General features: G+C 43.8%; 1 protein-coding gene across 1 annotated transcript in view; it reads left to right on the top strand.

Moving 5' to 3' along the window:
• LOC129812495 (A-kinase anchor protein 6-like) overlaps nt 1–25,703 on the top strand; it is a 242,923-nt gene that overhangs the window by 69,984 nt on the left and 147,236 nt on the right. The window contains exons 7-8 of the mRNA XM_055864113.1: nt 8,084–8,223; nt 19,476–19,596. Of these exons, the coding sequence (XP_055720088.1) occupies nt 8,084–8,223; nt 19,476–19,596 (261 nt within the window). The remainder of the gene's footprint in view (nt 1–8,083; nt 8,224–19,475; nt 19,597–25,703) is intronic.

The following is a 25,703-nucleotide window of genomic DNA, read 5'->3' as shown; positions in this document are numbered from 1 at the left end:
CTGACTGTGTGTTAGATAGATGGTGAGTAGTCTGACTGTGTATTAGATAGAATGTGAGTAGTCTGACTGTGTATTAGATAGACGGTGAGTAGTCTGACTGTGTATTAGATAGACAGTGATAAGTGGGGACACTCCTCTTCACACTGATGTCTCTGTCTGTCTCTCTCTGCTGCTGTTTTGACTTCTTGGAAGCCAGGGATCAGTGATTTAATGTCACCTTTCAGTAACAACATTAAATAAGAAGCAGCAATTTAGCTCCTAGCAATTGCTAATTTCACGCGCTGATAAATGTTGCAGGAGCTAAACCTTTGAAACTCCCCTAATATATTTCTTAAAGGTGCAGGAACATATGTACTGTAGGTAGAGTAACCCACGGAAGTATGAACGTCAAGGTCCAAGTCACTTGGTGGTGATGCTGAGGAAGTCAGCCAGCCCAACTCTGTGCCATGTAGACATTTCACCCCCTCATGTTGTTCTATAGACTCATCGTGATGATATGATGACAGTAGAGGCTTTCAATGCAGAGGCTTTCTGTTAAATCCTTGTACTAAACGAGTAGGGGGAATTAGCCGTGCAACTGTCATTCCAAACAACATGGACAATCAATCATAGCAATCATAGAAATGAACTAGCTTCTATTTTAAATAGCAGTATATACTGTATATTCCAGAAACAGTAACAATAGCTACAGTATACTGCTACTATATTATATACGTGATAATATTATATACATGATCATGAATAACAGGTGCACATGTCAGAACACACTGTTATAATAACAGTGTTTTTGTCAGTAAAGTCTCAGAATTCATGCAAGGAGACCACATATTAAATCCAGACTTTATGGCCAGTGATTTGAAAGTAATAGTTTTCAAATGTTTTTCAATGTCTCTACAGAGAGCCACTCTCTTGAAAATAACAATTTAAAGCATGTTTCAAATGGAAACTTGTAAAGAAGAGACTGCCAAAGAAAATATTTTGTAGAAAACAATGTGCATACAGAGCATAGAATTCTACAACATCACTCCTCTATTGATGATCAGGATTTCAAAATGGTGGCTTATTCCCATAAGGGTTGTTGGTTGTTTTGAAGGTGAAGCCTCACTGTTGTATTTGTAAATGTATAAGATACTTTAATGGAATCCTCAGCCGTTTACAACTCATGTTCCGACTCCACACAACCAACAGCTGAATTTATTTTCCGAGCATGCTTCCATTTTTCCATCCATCCGTCCATTCCTTTCTAATACAGCTACAGCACAGCACAGCACAATAAGACGACCCTGATGGGAGACATTTCTAACAAGCCCAATGTATGTCCTGGGTGTTTTAAAGTGGCAGGTGGGCAGGGTGGTTGGCGGTGACTTCCCACAGTTTTCAATCTCGCCACGATGCCTCTTGCATTCAGAGAGGACGATAAAATAAATAAACCAACACAGCGTTATGTCACATTGCCTAAATATACAGTTTAAGAGGCATCCTCAGATCTTAGACTCTACTGTTCCCATACCAACTAGTGTTCACCAGAGGCACATATCCCTCCTCGTAAATGTTATATTGTTCCCCAGGTGGTTCAAATGAGTCCAGTATCCTGTTTGCATTGCAGCTTAAAAATTCCTATTTCTTTCTTTATTTTATTCTTTCTTTCTCTTGTAGTTTTTTTGGTATCAGATGAAAGACAAAGGGAGAAGCCGTTGTTACACAATTCTGTTTTTGAATATTTTGATTCAAATGAATTTGTTTATTCGAAACATCTGGTCCTCCAAACAGCCCATGGACATTCTTTTGTCAGTCTGTGATTCTTCCTCAAGTCCATCACTGCCTTCAATATCACATCATTTATACTCATAGCTTCTCTTGTTCCTTATATTTGAAGATATAATTTATATTTGTTTTATTGGGCTTTGTGGGCTTTACCATTTTTGTCTTATATTACCTTCTTTCTTTTGCAGGGATTACACCAAGAATGAATGAGAACTGAATTGGGACTATATGCTTCAATATCTCATATATTATCTCAAATAAGAATCAACCACCAAAAGGATTGTCACGTTTGGTGTTGGATTGATATCAATGGAGATTCTTTCAGAATGTTTTGTGAACGTCGAATCAATCGGTTGTTCTGTTGTGTTGAATCTTCCTTTGATAGTTTTATTCATACACATTCTATGGGAAGGTCAACTCCATTCGATATTAAAGTTCAGAGAAACTTTCATAACTACGAACAAGCATGTATCTATCTATGAGCTACACATCCAGACACCACATATAGTGCCTTCAGAAAGTATTCAGACCCCTTGATCTTTCCACATTTTGTTACGTTACAGCCTTATTCTAAAATGGATTAAATAACAACAAATCCTCAGCATATACACACAATAACCCATAATGACAAAGCGAAAACAGGGTTTTAAAAACATAAATACCTTATTTACATAAGTATTCAGACGCTTTGCTATGAGACTCTAAATTTTGCTCTGGTGCATCCTGCTTCCATTGATCATCCTTGAGATGTTTCTACTACTAGATTGTAGTTTGAGGCACAGATCTGGGGAAGGGTAACAAAACATGTATGCAGCATTGAAGGTCCCCAAGAACACAGTGGCCTCAATCATTCTTAAATGGAAGAAGTTTGGAACCACCAAGACTCTTCCTAGAGCTAGCCACCCGGCCAAACTGAGCAAACGGGGGAGAAGGGCCTTGGTCAGGGAGGTGACCAAGAACCCGATGGTCAGTCTGACAGAGCTCTAGAGTTCCTCTGTGGAGATGGGAGAACCTTCCAGAAGGACAACCATCTCTGCAGCACTCTACCAATCAGGCCTTTATGGTAGTGTGGAGACAGAATCCACTCCTCAGTAAAAGGCAGATGACAGTCTGCTTGGAGTTTGCCAAAAGGCACCTTAACACACTCAGATCATGATGATGAAACCAAGATTGAACTCTTTGACCTTAATGCCAAGTGTCACTTCTGGAGGAAACCTGGCACCATCCCTACGGTGAAGCATGGTGGTGGCAATTTTAATTTTAATGCTGTGGGGATGTTTTTCAGCGGCAGGGACTGGGAGACTAGTCAGGATCGAGGGAAAGATGAACAGAGCAAAGTACAGAGAGATCCTTGATGAAAACCTGATCCAGAGTGCTAAGGACTACAGACTGGGGCGAAGGTTCACCTTCCGACAGGACAACGATCCTAAGCACACAGCCAAAACAACACTGGAGTGGCTTCGGGACAAGTCTCTGAATGTCCTTGAGTGGCCCAGCCAGAGCCTGGACTTGAACCCGATCGAACATCTCTGGAGACACCTGAAAATAGCTGTGCAGCGACACTCCCAGTTCAATCTGACAGAGCTTGAGAGGATCTGCAGAGAAGAATGGGATAAATACGCCATAATGTTCTCCCATCCACAGAGGAACTCTGGAGCTCTGTCAGAGCGACCATTGGGCTCTTGGTCACCTCTCTGACCAAAGCCTTTCTCCCCATATTGCTCAGTTTGGCCGGGGCGACCAGCTCTAGGAAGAGTCTCGGTGGTTCCAAACTTCTTCCATTTAAGAATGATGGAGGCCACTGTGTTCTTGGGGACCTTCAATGCTGCATAAATGCTTTGGTACCCTTCCCCAAATCTGTGCCTCGAACCAATCCTGTCTCGGAGCTGTACAGACAATTCCTTCAACCTCATGGCTTGTTTTTTTCTCTGACATGCACAGTCAACTGTGGGACCTTATCTACACAGGTGTGTGCCTTTCCAATTGATGTCCAATCAATTGGATTTACCACATGTGGACTCCAATCAAGTTGTAGGTACATCAAGGATGATCAATGGAAACAGGATACACCTGATCTCAATTTCGAGTCTCATAGAAAAGGGTCTGAATACTTATGTAATAAGGTATTTTTGTTTGTATTTTCTTTATACATTTGCAAAATGTTCTAAAAATCTGTTTTCGCTTTGTCATTATGGGGTATTGTGATGTCATTATGGGGTATTGTGTGTAGATTGAGGATTTTATTCATTTAATTCATTTTAGAACGGGGCTGTAACGTAACAACATTTGGAAAAAGGGAAGGGGTCTGAATACTTTCCGAATGCAATGTATATTATTACTAAGTAGTATAATATATTAATACTAACTGTAGGCTATAAAAATTAAGAGTTGCACACTATTCAAAGGTTGCACCTCCGTCACTCGGTCGCGTCATGCTATTGTTATGAAGGTTCTCAAGCCGCCCTCTATCGGTGGCGCCATAGTGGTGCACTAAAGTTGTGATAAGCCCAGTCATTCTGGACTGAGTCTAACTACAGTTTAGTCTAAATTACACTATTGTGCCTGGAAATACAATGACATTGATAAAGTAGTCAAATATTTTGTAGAGAAGAACTTTGCCAGCATTATCATGTTGTCAAATTGACTTTAGACAGATGGCAATGTTGTCATTAGCTTGCAAAGTTCTCTGAAATAGCTAGCAATGCTAACATTAGCTAGATAAAATCCGGTGGCCTCCACTCAACCTTAATACTAACTTAATACTAACTAGGTAACGTTATACTACATCTAAAGTCAATCTGGTGACATCAAAATGATGACACAAGGTTTTCCTACTAATTATTTGCCTCCTTATGAATGTCATTATATTTCCAAGCCACTGTAATGCACTGTCATGTGTGCTCCCTCTTGAGCCTGTAGGTCACCAGGCTGCTCGTTATGGTGCACACCTGTCACCATCGTTACGCGCACCTGCCCATCATCAGACTCACCTGGACTCCATCATCTCCCAGATTACCTTCCCTATATATGTCACTCCCTTTGGTTTCTTCCCCAGGCGTTATTGTTTCTGTTCCTGTGTCATGTGTGTGCGTTGTTTGTGTTTCTTATTTTGTATTTATGTTGTGTTTATTTATTAAAACACTCCCTCCCTGAACTTGCTTCCTGACTCTCAGCGCACATCGTTGCAGCACTTTGGATGAAATCTTCATCAGTACTCGTTGACGATGTATTGAGAAGAATGCTCTGTTGGGCATCCGTCCAAAATGAATGTTCAAAACAATATTGTGACGAAACATGCAACCCATGAATATTTAAGCTGGCAGTTATTTATTGGTTAAACCTTTGTGGTGGTTCTAAAGTACTGGGAGCTTGTACAGTGGCAAGAAAAAGTATGTGAACCCTTTGGAATTACCTGGATTTCTGTATCAATTAGTCATAAAATTTGATCTGATCTTCGTCTTAGTCACAACAAAAGACAAACACAGTGTACTAATAACACACAAATTATTGTATTTTTCTTGTCTATATTGAATACATAATTTAAACATTGTGGGTTGGAAAAAGTATGTGAACCCATAGGCTACTGACTTTCCCAAAAGCTAATTGGAGTCAGGAGTCAGCTAACCTGGAGTTCAATCAATGAGACCAGATTGGAGATGTTGGTTAGAGCTGCCCTGCCCTATAAAAAACACTCACAAAATTTGAGTTTGTTATTCACAAGAATCATTGCCTGATGTGAACCATGCCTCGAACAAAAGAGATCTCAGAAGATCTAAGATTAAGAATTGTTGACTTGCATAAAGCTGGAAAGGGTTACAAAAGTATCTCTAAAAGCCTTGATGTTCATCAGTCCACAGTAAGACAAATTGTCTATAAATGCTGCTACTCTCCCTAGGACTGGCTGTCCTGCAAACATGACTGCAAGAGCACAGTGCAGAATGCTCAATGAGGTTAAGAAGAATCCTAGAGTGTCAGCTAAAGACTTACAGAAATCTCTGGAACATGCTAACATCTATGTTGATGAGTCTACGATACGTAAAACACTAAACAAGAATGGTGTTCATGGGAGGACACCACGGAAGAAGCCACTGCTGTCACAAAAAACATTGCTGCACGTCTGAAGTTTGCAAAAGAGCACCTGGATGTTCCACAGCGCTACTGGCAAAATATTCTGTGGACAGATTAAACTAAAGTTGAGTTGTTTGGAAGGAACACACAACACTATGTGTGGAGAAAAAAAGGCCCAGCACACCAACATCATAACCTCAAACCAACTCTAAAGTATGGTGGAGGGAGCATCATGGTTTGTGGCTGCTTTTTCTGCATCAACAGAAAAATGAATTCCCAAGTTTATCAAGACATTTTGCAAGAGAATGTTATGGCTATCTGTCTGCCATTTGAATCGCAAAACAGAAGTTAGGGGATGCAATAGGACAACAACACAAAACACATGTAAATCAACAACAGAGGAAAATACGCCTTCTGGAGTGGCCCAGTCCTGACCTCAACCCGATTTAAAATGCTGTGGTATGACCTCGAGAGTGGTTCACACCAGACTTCCAAGGAATATTGCTGAACTGAAACAGTTTTGTAAAGATGAGTGGTCCAAAATTCCTCCTGACCGTTGTCCGGGTCTGATCCACAACTACAGAAAACGTTTGGCTGAGTTTATTGCTGCCAAAGGAGGGTCAACCAGTTATTAAATCCAAGGGTTCACATACTTTTCCCACACTACAATGTAAATGTTTACATGGGACATGAAAATGTATAATTGTTTGTGTGTTATTAGTTTAAGAAGACTGTGTTTGTCAATTGTTGTGACTTAGATGAAGGTCAGATCAAATGTTATGACCAATTTATGCAGAAATCCAGGTAATTACTAAGGGTTCACATACTTGGTCTTGCCACTGTACATATATAGAGTGTGCACCTCTTTATTTTGATAGCCTACAGTTTACTCGCCATGAGTCAACACCTCTGCTAAATGTTTTGGGTGTGTGCCAGCTCATGCTTTTCATTGCCTAACTAACATTCCTCTACTACCGTAGCCTTTTCCTGTTTATATAAATATAACGCGCATAGATTCATTGACGTCAGTATTAAAATAGAACTGAACTATAAATTTAGTTTGAGAGGGACAAAACAAAAACCATATAATTCCAAAACTTTTCAATATCCTTTAAACTGGGAAGCCAACCAAGTCAAGGAGAGTCCTCCTGCATGCCACAAATGATACTCTGTTCTCCAACTCAAGATGGCTGGTGCTAAATTGTGTTTGTCTGTAGTCTGCATTAGTCATTATTGTGTGTGTGTGTGTGTGTAAACAGCTCCAACCAGATTGGGTAATTAGGATCATGACACGCCTTCTATGAGTGAATCAGAAATGAAGGCAAATTCCTTTGAGGTTGGGAAGGAGAAGGATAACTCACCGGCACAGTTGTGTCTGCTCATTTTTATGGAGCTCCTAGCTAGTTAGGTTCATTTCATTCTTCCCAAATGAACAGAGCGTTGAGGCCTGACTGCTGAGTTTCATATAACACACTCGCACACACTCAAACACACACACTGTTGATTTACTTGTTTATTATCGAGTGTGCTTTTGATTGAGGAGCAGTTTGCATTCGTGGAATTGTTTGACCTTTGTTGAGGCATCTGTAAAATAGATTAAACGGTGTCAACGGCACGCAAACAAAAAACTGTTTATATAGTGATAAAGAGGAATGAGGAAAAACGAAGCTTGCTGGGCGGGGGGGTTGTTCATTGGCACAACATTGGGTTCATCTCTATATTTTGTATGCAATTACAGATCCACTGCAAGGCCTGCGTGGATTTCTGATTGTCTGATGCTCAGAAACCCTGATCTTAATAGAAGTTGAATGTTGCTGTATCGTGGGATTTGATATTCCTACAGTACAACATGGCTGTGCATTTTGTCTAGTGGACAATCTTTTGGGCTCTTGATTATGTCCATTGTCTTTAATGCATAGGACATCTTATTCAAGTAACCACCAATCACACTTCTTGTATTAGTGGCAGGCGTCTGTATAAAGCTAATAACCAATGTTGTGTTGAGAATTATACACTCATATCAACAAAACATCATATCTGACAATGTAACAACCTTTGTTTACCAGAATGGCTTTAGTTTCCCAGTGCTGGGTCTTGTTCAGTAGGTCACACCGTAGCTAAATGTTTTCAAACATTCTAAAACAGAAAACAAAAATGTCCAGGTGGTCCCTCTTTGTTTCAGCTAATTTTCCAATGTTTTGTGCCTAATGAACATGACCCTAATGTGTCATTTGATGTGTTATGTTATCAGGGGGAGTTTCTGCAGAGCCACTGGGAGGCTCAGAGGGATGTCCTGGACCAGCTGAGTCTGAAACTGAAAAGCCAGCAGTACTGCACTGGCACCATCAGGAGGACTGGGAGGGAGTACGCACAGATGTCCAAATACAACAGGTAGGTCGCCACCATTGATCCTCAGGGCCACCATACTTATGGGGACTCACTGGATTATGTTATACAGTTCCACAATCAGACGTCTTCAACTTCAAATCAAATCAAAATGTATTTGTCAAGTGAGCCGAATACAACAGTGAAATGCTTACTTACCTAACCAATAGTGCAAAAAAGGTATTAGGTGAACAATAGGTAAGTAAAGAAATTAAACAACAGTAAAAAGACAGGTTATATACAGTAGTGAGGCTATAAAAGTAGCGAGGCTACATACAGACACCGGTTAGTCAGGCTGATTGAGGTAGTATGTACATGTAGATATGGTTAAAGTGACTATGCATATATGATAAACAGAGAGTAGCAGTAGGATAAAAGAGTTGTTGGCGGGTGGTGGGTGGGACACAATGCAGATAGCCCGGGTTAGCCAATGTGCGGGAGCACTGGTTGTTCGGCCCAATTGAGGTAGTATGTACATGAATGTATAGTTAAAGTGACTATGCATATATGATTACAGGGAGTAGCATCAGTGTAAAAGAGGGGTTGGGGGGGCACACAATGCAAATAGTCCGGGTAGCCATTTGATTACCTGTTCAGGAGTCTTATGGCTTGGGGGTAAACACTGTTGTGAAGCCTTTTTGTCCTAGAATTGGCACTCCGGTACCGCTTGCCATGCGGTAGTAGAGAGAAAAGTCTATGACTGGGGTGGCTGGGGTCTTTGACAATTTTTAGGGCCTTCCTCTGACACCGCCTGGTATAGAGGTCCTGGATGGCAGGCAGCTTAGCCCCAGTGATGTACTGGGCCGTACGCACTACCCTCTGAAGTGCCTTGCGGTCAGAGGCTGAGCAATTGCCAAACCAGGCAGTGATGCAACCAGTCAGGATGCTCTTGATGTTGCAGCTGTAGAACCTTTTGAGGATCTCAAAACTAATTTTTTTTTTGTTTTGTGAGGGGGAATAGGCTTTGTCGTGCCATCTTCACGGATGTCTTGGTGTGTTTGGACCATTCTAGTTTGTTGTTGATGTGGACACCAAGGAACTTGAAGCTCTCAACCTGCTCCACTACAGCCCCGTCAATGAGAATGGGGGCATGCTCAGTCCTCCTTTTCCTGTAGTCCACAATCATCTCCTTAGTCTTGGTTACGTTGAGGGACAGGTTGTTATTCTGGCACCACCCGGCCAGGTCTCTGACCTCCTCCCTATAGGCTGTCTCATTGTTGTCGGTGATCAAGCCTACCACTGTTGTGTCGTCTGCAAACCTAATGATGGTGTTGGAATCGTGCCTGGCCATGCAGTCGTGGGTGAACATGGAGTACAGGAGGGGACTGAGCACGCACCCCTGTGGAGCTCCAGTGTTGAGGATCAGCGTGGCAGATGTGTTGCTACCTCCCCTCACCACCTGGGGGCGGCTCGTCAGGAAGTCCAGGATCCAGTTGCAGAGGGAGATGTTTAGTCCCAGGATCCTTAGCTTACTGATGAGCTTTGGGGGTACTATGGTGTTGAACGCTGAGCTGTTGTCAATGAATAGCATTCTCACATAAGTGTTCCTTTTGTCCAGGTGGGAAAGGGCAGTGTGGAGTGCAATAGAGATTGCATCATCTGTGGATCTGTTTGGACGGTATGCAAATTGGAGTGGGTCTAGCGTTTCTGGGATAATGGTGTTGATGTGAGCCATTACCAACCTTTCAGCCCTTCATGGCTACGGACATGAGTGCTACGGATCTGTAGTCATTTAGGCTAGTTGCCTTTGTGTTCTTGGGTACAGGGACTATGGTGGTCTGCTTGAAACATGTTGGTATTACATTCTCAATCAGGGACATGTTGAAAATGTCAGTGAAGACACGGTCAGCACACGTCCTGGTAATCTATCTGGCCCCACAGCCTTGTGTATGTTGACCTGTCTAAAGGTCTTACTCACGTCGGCTACGGAGAGCGTGATCACATTGTCCTCCGGAACAGCTGATGCTCTCATGCATGCCTCAGTGTTGCTTACCTCGAAGCGAGCATAGAAATGATTTAGCTCATCTGGTAGGCTCGTGTCACTGGGCAGCTCGCGGCTGTGCTTCCCTTTGTAGTCTGTAATAGTTTGCAAGCCCTGCCACATAAGACGAGCGTTGGAGCCGGTGTAGTATGATTCAATCTTAGCCCTGTATTGACGCCTTGCCTGTTTGTTGGTTCGTCGCAGGGCATAGCAGGATTTCTTGCAAAATTCCGGGTTAGAGTCCCGCACCTTGAATGCGGCAGCTCTACCCTTTAGCTCAGTGTGAATGTTGTCTGTAATCCATGGCTTCTGGTTGGGGTATGTGCGTACAGTCACTGTGGGGACCACGTCCTCGATGCACTTATTGATAAAGCCAGTGACTGATGTGCTGTACTCCTCAATGCCATCGGAAGAATCCCAGAACGTGTTCCAGTCTCTGATAGCAAAACAGTCCTGTAGTTTAGCATCTGCTTCATCTGACCACTTTTTTATAAACCGAGTCACTGGTGCTTCCTGCTTTAATTTTCGCTTGTAAGCAGGAATCAGGAGAATATAGTTGTGGTTGGATTTACCAAATGGAGGGAGAGCTTTGTACGCGTCTCTGTGTGTGGAGTACAGGTAATTTAGAATTGTTTTCCCTCTGGTTGCACATTTAACATGTTGATAGAAATTTGTTAGAACTGATTTAAGTTTCCCTGCATTAAAGTCTCCGGCCATTAGGAGCGCCACCTCTGTGTGAATGGTTTCCTGTTTGCTTATTTCCTTATACAGCTGACTGAGTGCGGTCTTAGTGCCAGCATCTGTCTGTGGAGGTAAATAAACAGCCACAAAGTATAGCTGAAAACTCTAGGCAACTAGTGTGGCCTGCAATTTATCACAATATACTCTACTTCAGGCGAGCAAAATCTAGAGACTTCCTTAGATTTCATTTACATTTACATTTAAGTCATTTAGCAAACACTCTTATCCAGAGCGACTTACAAATTGGTGCATTCACCTTATGATATCCAGTGGAACAACCACTTTACAATAGTGCATCTAAATCTTTTAAGGGGGGGAGGGGTAAGAAGGATTACTTAATCCTATCCTAGGTATTCCTTAAAGAGGTGGGGTTTCAGGTGTCTCCGGAAGGTGGTGATTGACTCCGCTGACCTGGCGTCGTGAGGGAGTTTGTTCCACCATTGGAGTGCCAGAGCAGCGAACAGTTTTGACTAGGCTGAGCGGGAACTGTACTTCCTCAGAGGTAGGGAGGCGAGCAGGCCAGAGGTGGATGAACGCAGTGCCCTTGTTTGGGTGTAGGGCCTGATCAGAGCCTGAAGGTACGGAGGTGCCGTTCCCCTCACAGCTCCGTAGGCAAGCACCATGGTCTTGTAGCGGATGCGAGCTTCAACTGGAAGCCAGTGGAGAGAGCGGAGGAGCGGGGTGACGTGAGAGAACTTGGGAAGGTTGAACACCAGACGGGCTGCGGCGTTCTGGATGAGTTGTAGGGGTTTAATGTCACAGGCAGGGAGCCCAGCCAACAGCGAGTTGCAGTAATCCAGACGGGAGATGACAAGTGCCTGTATTAGGACCTGCGCCGCTTCCTGTGTGACGCAGGGTCGTACTCTGCGAATGTTGTAGAGCATGAACCTACAGGAACGGGCCACCGCCTTGATGTTAGTTGAGAACGACAGGGTGTTGTCCAGGATCACGCCAAGGTTCTTAGCGCTCTGGGAGGAGGACACAATGGAGTTGTCAACCGTGATGGCGAGATCATGGAACGGGCAGTCCTTCCCCGGGAGGAAGAGCAGCTCCGTCTTGCCGAGGTTCAGCTTGAGGTGGTGATCCGTCATCCACACTGATATGTCTGCCAGACATGCAGAGATGCGATTCGCCACCTGGTTATCAGAAGGGGGAAAGGAGAAGATTAATTGTGTGTCGTCTGCATAGCAATGATAGGAGAGACCATGTGAGGATATGACAGAGCCAAGTGACTTGGTGTATAGCGAGAATAGGAGAGGGCCTAGAACAGAGCCCTGGGGGACACCAGTGGTGAGAGCACGTGGTGCGGAGACAGATTCTCGCCACGCCACCTGGTAGGAGCGACCTGTCAGGTAGGACGCAATCCAAGCGTGGGCCGCGCCGGAGATGCCCAACTCGGAAAGGGTGGAGAGGAGGATCTGATGGTTCACAGTATCAAAGGCAGCCGATAGGTCTGGAAGGATGCGAGCGTAGAGAATGAGTTAGCTTTAGCAGTGCGGAGCGCCTCCGTGACACAGAGAAGAGCAGTCTCAGTTGAATGACTAGTCTTGAAACCTGACTGATTTGGATCAAGAAGGTCATTCTGAGAGAGATAGCAGGAGAGCTGGCCAAGGACGGCACGTTCAAGAGTTTTGGAGAGAAAAGAAAGAAGGGATACTGGTCTGTAGTTGTTGACATCGGAGGGATCGAGTGTAGGTTTTTTCAGAAGGGGTGCAACTCTCGCTCTCTTGAAGACGGAAGGGACGTAGCCAGCTGTTGTTTACAAATATGCACAGACTCAAACACACACGCTGTTGATTTACTCTCGTTTTACCAGAGTGTGCTGTTCTATCTTGCCGGTGCAGCGTGTATCCCGCTAGCTGAATATCTATGTCGTCATTCAGCCACGATTCCGTGAAACATAGGATATTACAGTTTTTGATGTCCCGTTGGTAGGGTATTCGTGATCGTACCTCGTCTGATTTATTGTCCAATGATTGCACGTTGGTGAGTAGTATTGACAGTCTTAGGTTGCCTACTATACGAGCCAGCCCATTCTGGGAACATGGTCTTTTATTTTGAAACGGGATCTTTTATTTGAAATGGAATCTTTTATTTTGACATCAAATGATTTACTGAAGTGAGAGAAATATACTGTACAGAAAATGGAAGCATCTCAATGATGACTGTTTATTCTAGCTACCACTATAACCACTAAAGCTTGGGACAAATTAATGTGGTCTCTTGCAAAGAAGAAGAATAAGGCTTTCTTTTTCTACAAAAGAGGTTGGTCTGTCAATTTAAGCATTATGTTTATTCACAATGGAATGAGATCTCACACACACTTTTTTTCATTCGGGCCTTACGTTGTTAACGTTGTAATCTGTTGTGTACAGCAGAAGCTCAGCACAACTCTTTGTTATGGTTCTCTCTGCTGTTTCATGCCTTACTTTGAGGGTCTCTCTCACCCAGTGGTTATCACTAACACACAGAAGTTAGCTACTGTACTAAGCAAGCTACTGTTCCACTCACTGGGAAAATACACACTTCAAAGACTAGGAATGGGAGAGTTATGTTTGTTGTGCTGATGATAAGCAATAGATAAATGTGAGTGGACATAATGGACACCAAGCACAGAGCTGTTGTTCGTACCTGTACATCAAAACCAATGCAAGTTGCAAAGGATTTTTTAACAATAATGATTTTATACATATCATTGGTAAAAGCCTTCCCTTTAAGCCTGAAGTGGACCCATGTTCATAAGTGAATGTTAAAGGATTATTTGACCCCAGATTATTCAACACAGTACCCTCAGTGGTAGGTAGCAGAGGAGCCCGGGGGGCGGAGATAAAGGAGGACAGGCTCATTGTGAAGGCTGGAATGGAAAGGTATCAAACACATTGTATCTGTAAAAGATACCCTCCTATTTATTCCATTCCAGCCATTACAATGAGCATGTCCTCCGATATCTCCAGCCACCACTGGTAAGTAGGCTACATTTCTGTGTCTCCTGATTTTAGAACAATTATATATGTAATTGGAAAAATCCTTTCCTCTAACCCATGTTAGTAATTTAATTTTAAAGGATTATTCGACCACAGATTATTCAACAGTACCCTGAGTGGTATGTAGGTAGGCAGGTTCCATTTCTGTCTGTGTCTCCTGCTCCCCAGTCAGTCCTGCAGCAGACTTAACTGACTCCTCTCCCTTGGCTTTGAATCAAGCCTCATTTTAATCCTTTTAAGCCTCTCATTGTAATGATTTATTTTGTGGAAAACCATAATGAACCTTTGAATTTTAATGATGGCTGCCTGCTCAAGGATTCATTGTTTTGACTCTTTGGCCCTTACCTTTGCATGTCTTCGGGGAGGAGCTGTCGAAATCTATAGCCGGGGCTGCCTCTCCTCTCCTCTTGCTGGCTGACACGCCACCACCACCTGCCTCTGCGTTTTCCTGCCACACCTCTCAACCTTGGAGCTGATAAATACGGGACTGCTGCCATTCACTGAGACTGAGACTGAGAGAGGGATTCAAAAGGCTCCACCTAAGGAGAGGCCGAGGGGAGATTTCTCTAAGATGTGTGTCCGTAATGGTACCCTATTCCCTGTATAGTGCACTGCTTTTGGCCAAAGCCCCTGTCCTATTCCCTATAGCGCACCAGAGCACTACACTGGGCAATAGGGTGCCATTTCAGAGTTGCAGCCTAAGACAGCCCTGCCTGTTTAAAGGCACCATACAGGGATAGATCTTAAATTCCCTCATTAGCAGCAGACGCAATTAACACCATCAATTAAAAGGGCCTTTCTATAAAAGTGTCACTTTAACTGAGATGCGAGAAGTGTCAATAAGGCGTCCAACCTTTCCTTCCAGTTGCTCAGAGACACAGCGGCTCAAGTGATGGGCAGGGGTGTCACGTTAGGTACAGTATGTAGCACTGCTCTCCTATAAGGCAGCCAGCGAGATTGATGTTAAGATTGATTTGAACAGAATAGAGGAGGGAAACACTAGTGTTCCTGTCAGGCCGGGGCTGTAGTGTGCAGCACCCACCCAGCCATCCACTGAGCACCTACCTCTATGATTAGCACCTACCTCTATGATTAACACCCAGCCATCCACTGAGCACAGAGGTAGCACCTACCTCTATGATTAACACCCAGCCATCCACTGAGCACAGAGGTAGCACCTACCTCTATGATTAACACCCAGCCATCCACTGAGCACAGAGGTAGCACCTACCTCTATGATTAACACCCAGCCATCCACTGAGCACAGAGGTAGCACCTACCTCTATGATTAACACCCAGCCATCCACTGAGCACAGAGGTAGCACCTACCTCTATGATTAACACCCAGCTATCCACTGAGCACAGAGGTAGCACCTACCTCTATGATTAGCACCTACCTCTATGATTAACACCCAGACATCCACTGAGCACAGAGGTAGCCCCTACCTCTATGATTAACACCCAGCCATCCACTGAACACAGAGGTAGCACCTACCTCTATGATTAACACGGTAACCTTTAACGCTTGTCTACCCTCCTTATGGTGAGGGAGAGGGAGGGAGTTAGAGTGAGCGGAAGAATGATCTTCGAAAATAAACGCTAAAAGGGTAGGTTTGGGGGGGGGGGGGGGTACAGTAAGTGCTTTGTACACGTCCAAGGCAACTGACAGAGAAATATTGTGACAGTTTAAAAGGCTATAAAGTAGCTCTGACAAATGGAGGCTGCTGTGTGAGCCTTGATTTTATTCTCTAATGTGTTTGTTTGGTTAGATGCCCACAGATATCTTGTCCTACAATAATTTTATTTTGTATTGACGAGGAAAAAAACAATATCACCGAATGGAATATTGTAACATATTTACCTGTTTAAAAAGCCATACGGCAGCGTCCGTATAATGAGTGGTGGAGTTGAATGCCTTAGGGTGACATTCTTCTTCTGAGGCTTTACTTGTCACATGGTTTCCCATTTCCTGTCTCCCCTGTTTTGATATGATCAATGTCTACTGTATAACAAGTACTTAAAGGTACATATTTTCATTTTCTTTAATCAATGTCTGATTTTGAGTTTTAAGTTTCTCGTCATTGACATCACCAAGGATTTGTCATGGACCAACAACACCACCACTCTTGTCAAGAGGGCGCAACAGCGTCTCTACTTCCTCATGTGGCTGAAGAAATTTGGCATACCGCCCCGGGTAATCTCCAAATACTACCGCTGCACCATCGAGAGCGTCCTGACCGGATGCATCAAGGCCTGGTACTGGAATTGCTCCGTCCACAACCACAAGGCCCTCCAGCAGGTGGTGAAGATGGCTCAGTACATCACTGGGACCATGCCTCCACCCATCCAGGACATCTACTCGATATGGTGCCTGAGGAAGGCACACAACATCATCAAGGACCCCACACACCCCAGCCACAAGCTGTTCACCCCCTTACCGTCGGGCAGACAGTATCACAGCATGAGGTCTGAAACCAACAGGCTCAGAAACAGTTTCTATCCACAAGCCATCAGACTGCTGAACACTTGAACTGGACCTACCACCTGCTCTGATTCTCCTCACCTGAGAACATATTACAACTGCTGCGACCAGACTCTTATTATACTGCTCAATGTATACACTTGCCCCACATCCCCCCTTCCCCAATACACCTGTAAATATTGGACTTTAAAATGTGCCTACCTGTATTAGACTTATGCTTAAAAGTTTATTATATTCTACTGAGCCATTTACTTTATGTTCGTATTCTTATCTTGTATTATTTATTTTTGTTGTTGCATTGTCGAGAAGGAACCTGCAAGTAAGCATTTGGTTGGGCGATGTATACCATGGGTATCCTGTACATATGACTAATAAAACTGTTAACTTGAAAATGCTCATACAAAGAGCTCCGCCATGCTCGTTGAAGTGACATACAGTATGTAGTACTAAGCCCAAACTCAATTCTGCTCCTGTGTTAACTCTGTTGCTGCTATAAAGGAAAATAGAGAGTGTGTGTTGTGTTCATATTTCCCAGTTTGATGGTTGTTTATGCAATCTCATTCATAGTAGTTTCCATTCGACGGCTTTGTGAATGTGAGGTGAGGGAAAGGGAATGCCATCGGCAGCCTGACACAACTATGTCCAGAGCAGCCTGGATTAATACCGAAAAAATTTGAACCACTAATGTGTCTAAACATGTAGCCACCCTCTGAGCCTTAAAAACCAAAGCCATGACGATAATGTGTATGTGTGAGCAGTTGCCCTTGTTCATTTCATAAATGTTTGATGTTATTTCATGTCACAGGCTGGGGAGGGGGAAGTAGAGATTGGGCTGAGACAGAGGGAGGGAGAAAGTGTTGGAAGGGGGAGGGAGGTATGTGTGGAGGGTTGGAAGAAGGGAGGAAGCAGAGTTGAAGTCATGTTTAATTAAGATGTTTCTGTGCTTTAGAGGTGTCACTCACTAGCTTGGTCAGAGATCCAGTATGTCATGTTTAATTAAGATGTTTCTGTGCTATAGAGGTGTCACTCACTAGCTTGGTTAGAGATCCAGTATGTCATGTTTAATTAAGATGGTTCTGTGCTGTAGAGGTGTCACTTACTAGCTTGGTCAGAGATCCAGTATGTCATGTTTAATTAAGATGGTTCTGTGCTGTAGAGGTGTCACTTACTAGCTTGGTCAGAGATCCAGTATGTCATGTTTAATTAAGGATAGGGGGCAGAATTTTGACGTTAGAATGAAAAGCGTGCCCAGAGTAAACTGCCTGCTACTGAGGCCCAGAAGCTAAAATATGCATATTATTAGTGGATTTGGATAGAAAACACTCTGAAGTTTCTAAAACTGTTTGAATGATGTCTATGAGTATAACATAAAACCTGAGAAAAATCCAACCAGGAAGTGGGAAATCTGAGGTTTGTAGTTTTTCAAGTCATTGCCTTTCGAATATACAGTGTCTATGGGGTCATATTGCACTTCCTAATGCTTCCACTAGATGTCAACAGTCTTTAGAACCTTGTTTCAGGCTTCTACTATGATGTGGGAGCGAATAAGAGCTGTTTGAACCAGGTGTCTGGCAGAGTCCCATGAGCTACATCTCGCATGCGGCCGTGAGCGCGAGCTGCGTTCCTTTTCATTTCTAAAGACAAAGGAATTGTCCGGTTGAAACATTATTGAAGATTTATGATAAAAGCATCCTAAAGATTGATTCTATACATCGTTTGACATGTTTCTATGAATTGTAATATAACTTTTTTGACTTTTCGTCTGGACTTTTGTCTGGACTTGCCCGCGCATTGTGAATTTCGATTGGTGAACTAAACGCGCTAACAAAAAGGAGGTATTTGGACATAAAGATTAACTTTATCGAACAAAACAAACATTTATTGTTGAACTGGGATTCCTGGGAGTGCATTCTGATGAAGATCATCAAAGGTGAGTGAATATTTATAACGCTGTTTCTGACTTTTACTGACTCCACAACATGGCGGATATCTGTATGGCTTGTTTTTGTGGCTTAGCGCTGTACTCAGATTATTGCATGGTGTGCTTTTTCAGTAAAGCTTTTTTGAAATCTGACACAGCGGTTGCATTAAGGAGAAGTATATCTTTAATTCCATGCATAACACTTGTATCTTTTATCAACGTTTCTGATGAGTATTTCTATAAATTGATGTCGCTCTCTGCAAATTCGCCGGATGTTTTCAAACCACAACATTTCTGAACATAACGCGCCAATGTGTAAACTGAGATTTTTGGATATAAATATTAACTTTATCGAACAAAACATACAGTACATGTATTGTGTAACATGAAGTCCTATGAGTGCCATCTGATGAAGATCATCAAAGGTTAGTGATTAATTTTATCTCTATATCTGCTTTTTGTGACTCCTCTCTTTGGCTGGAAAATGGCTGTATGTTTTTCTGTGACTAGGCGCTGACCTAACATAATCGAATGGTGTGCTTTCGCTGTAAAGCCTTTTTGAAATCGGACACGATGGCTAGATTAACAAGAAGTTAAGCTTTAGTTTGGTGTATTGCACTTGTGAATGTATGAAAGTTAAATATTTCAACAACAAAAAATGTCGCGCTCTGCCATTTCAGCGGATGTTGTCGAGGGGTTCCGCTAGCAGAACCCCTAGCCTTAAGAAGTTTTAAGATGGTTCTGTGCTGTAGAGGTGTCACTCACTAGATTGGTCAGAGATCCAGTATGCATCTAACCCTGTTCACTCCTCCTGCACCCTCCTGAACCCTGAGCTCTACTACTGCGCCAGCAGTAATTACCACCGCTTGTCAAATATTTCTTCTGTAAAGTCCTGCTGCCTTTCTAGCCCTCTTTTCAACCTGACGGTTAAGCTAGGGAGGAGGTGGACATTAGGTGATTGGCGTTTGGCGGGGTTAGTGAGGATGTGTCAGTCAGTGTGTTCTGCAGGATATTTCACAGTCGAGTCATCTCTAACCCCAGCTCCTTCTCCTTGTCCTCTTCCCCCTCCTCCCTCCTCTCCTCCATCCTCCCTTCTCCCCTTCTACCTCTCCTCCCTCCTTGCTCTCCTTCCTCCTTCCTGGACTCCAGCCTGCAGGAGTTTGAGTCTGACTTCCAGGAGCTCTGGGATTGGCTTATGGACATGGACTCTGTGGTGACGGACAGCCACGAGCTGAGGATGTCAGAGGAGCAGCAGCAGCATCTCTACAAGGTGAGTGGCTGTTACTGACTGACTGACTAACTGTTACTGACTGATTGTTACTGGCTGACTGTTACTGGCTGACTGACTGATTGACTGGCTGGCTCTTATTGATGGTTACTGGCTGGCTGACTGACTGACTGGCTGGCTCTTATTGATGGTTACTGGCTGGCTGACTGACTAACTGTTACTGACTGACTGTTACTGACTGGCTGACTGACTGTTACTGATGGAATGTTATTAACTGACTGTTGCTGGCTGGCTGATTGGCTGGCTGGCTGGCTGGCTGGCTAGCTGGCCGGCTGGCTGTTACTGGGTGGTTGGCTGGGTGGTACTGGCTGGCTGTAACTGGGTGTTACTGGATGTCTGTTACTAAATGTCTGTTACTGACTGGATGGTTGTGCTCTGCAATGATGTCTGGATGGTGGTCACTGGCGTAACGTCGTTTTCTTGACCCCCCTGTAATCGAATGCGTCAGCCAGACAGCCACTCTCAAAGTATGAAATACGGATCGCTGTCCATGGTGCTGAAGTTGCGACATGTCTATGCGGCTGCCTATGGAATCGATGATAGGCTTCTTCTGTGTTACCAGGGCTTAGCTTAGCTTTAGCTAATAGATAACTGTTTATTGGTTGGCCTATTTGGTTGTCATTTTCTCAGGTTAAGCCTAACTTTTCACAAAGCTATCCACGGTGCCACAATGCTGACATTTAGACTGCTGGCCGGAAATAATGTATTACTTGTTCAGTAATTAAAGTTGGAAATTCAAACAATGCAGATTGTAAAATTTATGTTAGATGCAACAGCATACTAATCAGCTACCAATTGATTTTCTTCTCTCGAATATACAACTGTCCTGTTTAGGCTACCAGAACCTGCATGACAAGAGTCATGGATAGAAGGTTGTTGTGCGTAAAACCAGTCTATTAATGACAAATAATACAGTCTGTCCACCCTCTATACACTAGCTTAATAGGGATTATTTCATTATGCAGTGTAGCCTACTATCTATAGCTATACAAAGTATTAAACTGATATTTAGTTGCTATTTAAAAACATATTATACAAATTGTACATCAAATAGGCTAACAATTCTCCTGAAGTATTCCTTGCTGCATCTCTGTTTCTCTCTTTCTCTTACAAAAAAGTTGATCTGTGTCTGTGCTTGTCTCTCTCTTTTGTTCATAGAGGGCTGTAGTAGCTACAGTATGTGACTGGGCTATAGTAGCTACAGTATGTGACTGGGTTATAGTAGCTACAGTATGTGACTGGGCTGTAGTAGCTACAGTATGTGACTGGGTTATAGTAGCTACAGTATGTGACTGGGCTATAGTAGCTACAGTATGTGACTGGGCCATAGTAGCTACAGTATGTGACTGGGCTATAGTAGCTACAGTGTGTGACTGGGCTGTAGTAGCTACAGTATGTGACTGGGTTATAGTAGCTACAGTATGTGACTGGGCTATAGTAGCTACAGTATGTGACTGGGCTGTAGTAGCTACAGTATGTGGCTGGGCTACAGTAGCTACAGTATGTGACTGGGCTACAGTAGCTACAGTATGTGACTGGGCTGTAGTAGCTATAGTATGTGACTGGGCTACAGTAGCTACAGTATGTGACTGGGCTATAGTAGCTACAGTATGTGGCTGGGCTATAGTAGCTATAGTATGTGACTGGGTTATAGTAGCTACAGTATGTGGCTGGGCTGTAGTAGCTACAGTATGTGACTGGGCTATAGTAGCTACAGTATGTGACTGGGCTGTAGTAGCTACAGTATGTGACTGGGCTATAGTAGCTACATTGTGTGACTGGGCTACAGTAGCTACAGTATGTGACTAGGCTATAGTAGCTACAGTATGTGACTGGGCTATTGTAGCTACAGTATGTGACTGGACTGTAGTAGCTACAGTATGTGACTGGGTTATAGTAGCTACAGTATGTGACTGGGCTATGGTAGCTACAGTATGTGACTGGGCTATAGTAGCTACAGTATGTGACTGGGCCATTGTAGCTACAGTATGTGACTGGGTTATAGTAGCTACAGTATGTGACTGGGTTATAGCAGCTACAGTATGTGACTGGGCTATAGTAGCTACAGTATGTGACTGGGCTGTAGTAGCTACAGTATGTGACTGGGCTGTAGTAGCTACAGTATGTGACTGGGCTATAGTAGCTACAGTATGTGACTGGGCTATAGTAGCTACAGTATGTGACTGGGTTATAGTAGCTGCAGTATGTGATTGGGCTATAGTAGCTACAGTGTGTGACTGGGCTATAGTAGCTACAGTATGTGGCTGGGCTATAGTAGCTACAGTGTGTGACTGGGCTATAGTAGCTACAGTATGTGACTGGGCTATAGTAGCTACAGTGTGTGACTGGGCTATAGTAGCTACAGTATGTGACTGGGCTGTAGTAGCTACAGTATGTGACTGGGCTATAGTAGCTACATTGTGTGACTGGGCTATAGTAGCTACATTATGTGACAGGGCTATAGTAGCTACAGTATGTGACTGGGCTATAGTAGCTACAGTATGTGACTGGGCTATTGTAGCTACAGTATGTGACTGGGCTATAGTAGCTACAGTATGTGACTGGATTATTGTTGCTATAGTATGTGGCTGGGCTATAGTAGCTACAGTATGTGACTGGGCAATTGTAGCTACAGTATGTGACTGGGCTATAGTAGCTACAGTATGTGGCTGGGCTATAGTAGCTACAGTATGTGGCTGGGCTGTAGTAGCTACAGTATGTGACTGGGCTATAGTAGCTACAGTATGTGACTGGGCTGTAGTAGCTACAGTATGTGACTGGACTGTAGTAGCTAAAGTATGTGACTGGGTTATAGTAGCTACAGTATGTGACTGGGCTATAGTAGCTACAGTATGTGACTGGGCTATAGTAGCTACAGTATGTGACTGGGCCATTGTAGCTACAGTATGTGACTGGGTTATAGTAGCTACAGTATGTGACTGGGTTATAGTAGCTACAGTATGTGGCTGGGCTGTAGTAGCTACAGTATGTGACTGGGCTGTAGTAGCTACAGTATGTGACTGGGCTATAGTAGCTACAGTAATTGACTGGGCTGTAGTAGCTACAGTATGTGACTGGGCTGTAGTAGCTACAGTATGTGACTGGGCTATAGTAGCTACAGTATGTGACTGGGCTATTGTAGCTACAGTATGTAACTGGGCTATAGTAGCTACAGTATGTGGCTGGGCTATAGTAGCTACAGTGTGTGACTGGGCTATAGTAGCTACAGTATGTGACTGGGCTGTGGTAGCTACAGTATGTGACTGGGCTATAGTAGCTACAGTATGTGACTGGGCTATTGTAGCTACAGTATGTGACTGGGCTGTAGTAGCTACAGTATGTGGCTGGGCTATAGTAGCTACAGTGTGTGACTGGGCTATAGTAGCAACAGTATGTGACTGGGCTATAGTAGCTACAGTGTGTGACTGGGCTATAGTAGCTACAGTGTGTGACTGGGCTATAGTAGCTACAGTGTGTGACTTGGCTATAGTAGCTACAGTATGTGACTGGGCCATAGTAGCTACAGTATGTGACTGGGCTGTAGTAGCTACAGTATGTGACTGGGCTATAGTAGCTACATTGTGTGACTGGGCTGTAGTAGCTACATTATGTGACAGGGCTATAGTAGCTACAGTATGTGACTGGGCTAAAGTAGCTACAGTATGTGACTGGGCTATAGTAGCTACATTGTGTGACTGGGCTATAGTAGCTACAGTATGTGACTGGGCTATAGTAGCTACAGTATGTGACTGGGCTATAGTAGCTACAGTATGTGACTGGGCTATAGTAGCTACATTGTGTGACTGGGCCATAGTAGCTACAGTATGTGACTGGGCTATAGTAGCTACAGTATGTGACTGGGCTATAGTAGCTACAGTGTGTGACTGGGCTGTAGTAGCTACAGTATGTGACTGGGTTATAGTAGCTACAGTATGTGACTGGGCTATAGTAGCTACAGTATGTGACTGGGCTATAGTAGCTATAGTATGTGACTGGGCTATAGTAGCTACAGTATGTGACTGGGCTATAGTAGCTACAGTATGTGGCTGGGCTATAGTAGCTATAGTATGTGACTGGGTTATGGTAGCTACAGTATGTGGCTGAGCTGTAGTAGCTACAGTATGTGACTGGGCTATAGTAGCTACAGTATGTGACTGGGCTGTAGTAGCTACAGTATGTGACTGGGCTATAGTAGCTACAGTATGTGACTGGGCTGTAGTAGCTACAGTATGTGACTGGGCTGTAGTAGCTATAGTATGTGACTGGGCTATAGTAGCTACAGCATGTGACTGGGCTATTGTAGCTACAGTATGTGACTGGGCTATAGTAGCTACAGTATGTGGCTGGGCTATAGTAGCTACAGTGTGTGACTGGGCTATAGTAGCTACAGTATGTGACTGGGCTGTAGTAGCTACAGTATGTGACTGGGCCATAGTAGCTACAGTATGTGACTGGGCTATAGTAGCTACAGTATGTGACTGGGCTATAGTAGCTACATTGTGTGACTGGGCTATAGTAGCTACATTATGTGACAGGGCTATAGTAGCTACAGTATGTGACTGGGCTATAGTAGCTACAGTATGTGACTGGGCTATTGTAGCTACAGTATGTGACTGGGCTATAGTAGCTACAGTATGTGACTGGATTATTGCTGCTATAGTATGTGGCTGGGCCATAGTAGCTACAGTATGTGACTGGGCAATTGTAGCTACAGTATGTGACTGGGCTATAGTAGCTACAGTATGTGGCTGGGCTATAGTAGCTACAGTATGTGGCTGGGCTGTAGTAGCTACAGTATGTGACTGGGCTATAGTAGCTACAGTATGTGACTGGGCTGTAGTAGCTACAGTATGTGACTGGGCTGTAGTAGCTACAGTATGTGACTGGGCCATAGTAGCTACATTGTGTGACTGGGCTACAGTAGCTACAGTATGTGACTGGGCTATAGTAGCTACAGTATGTGACTGGGCTGTAGTAGCTACAGTATGTGACTGGGCTGTAGTAGCTACAGTATGTGACTGGGCTATAGTAGCTACAGTATGTGACTGGGCTATAGTAGCTACAGTATGTGACTGGGTTATAGTAGCTACAGTATGTGATTGGGCTATAGTAGCTACAGTGTGTGACTGGGCTATAGTAGCTACAGTATGTGACTGGACTCTAGTAGCTACAGTATGTGACTGGGTTATAGTAGCTACAGTATGTGACTGGGCTATAGTAGCTACAGTATGTGACTGGGCTATAGTAGCTACAGTATGTGACTGGGCCATTGTAGCTACAGTATGTGACTGGGTTATAGTAGCTACAGTATGTGACTGGGTTATAGTAGCTACAGTATGTGACTGGGCTATAGTAGCTACAGTATGTGGCTGGGCTGTAGTAGCTACAGTATGTGACTGGGCTGTAGTAGCTACAGTATGTGACTGGGCTATAGTAGCTACAGTAATTGACTGGGCTGTAGTAGCTACAGTATGTGACTGGGCTGTAGTAGCTACAGTATGTGACTGGGCTATAGTAGCTACAGTATGTGACTGGGCTATTGTAGCTACAGTATGTGACTGGGCTATAGTAGCTACAGTATGTGGCTGGGCTATAGTAGCTACAGTGTGTGACTGGGCTATAGTAGCTACAGTATGTGACTGGGCTGTAGTGGCTACAGTATGTGACTGGGCTATAGTAGCTACAGTATGTGACTGGGCTATTGTAGCTACAGTATGTGACTGGGCTGTAGTAGCTACAGTATGTGACTGGGCTATAGTAGCTACAGTATGTGGCTGGGCTATAGTAGCTACAGTGTGTGACTGGGCTATAGTAGCTACAGTATGTGACTGGGCTATAGTAGCTACAGTGTGTGACTGGGCTATAGTAGCTACAGTATGTGGCTGGGCTATAGTAGCTACAGTGTGTGACTGGGCTATAGTAGCTACAGTGTGTGACTGGGCTATAGTAGCTACAGTGTGTGACTTGGCTATAGTAGCTACAGTATGTGACTGGGCCATAGTAGCTACAGTATGTGACTGGGCTTTAGTAGCTACAGTATGTGACTGGGCTATAGTAGCTACATTGTGTGACTGGGCCATAGTAGCTAC

The sequence above is a fragment of the Salvelinus fontinalis genome, chromosome 16, assembly GCF_029448725.1.
Source record: "Salvelinus fontinalis isolate EN_2023a chromosome 16, ASM2944872v1, whole genome shotgun sequence".
NCBI lineage: Eukaryota > Metazoa > Chordata > Actinopteri > Salmoniformes > Salmonidae > Salvelinus > Salvelinus fontinalis.
The sequence above is the reverse complement of the archived record's forward strand: the minus strand, read 5'-3'. Positions and strand labels throughout refer to the sequence as shown.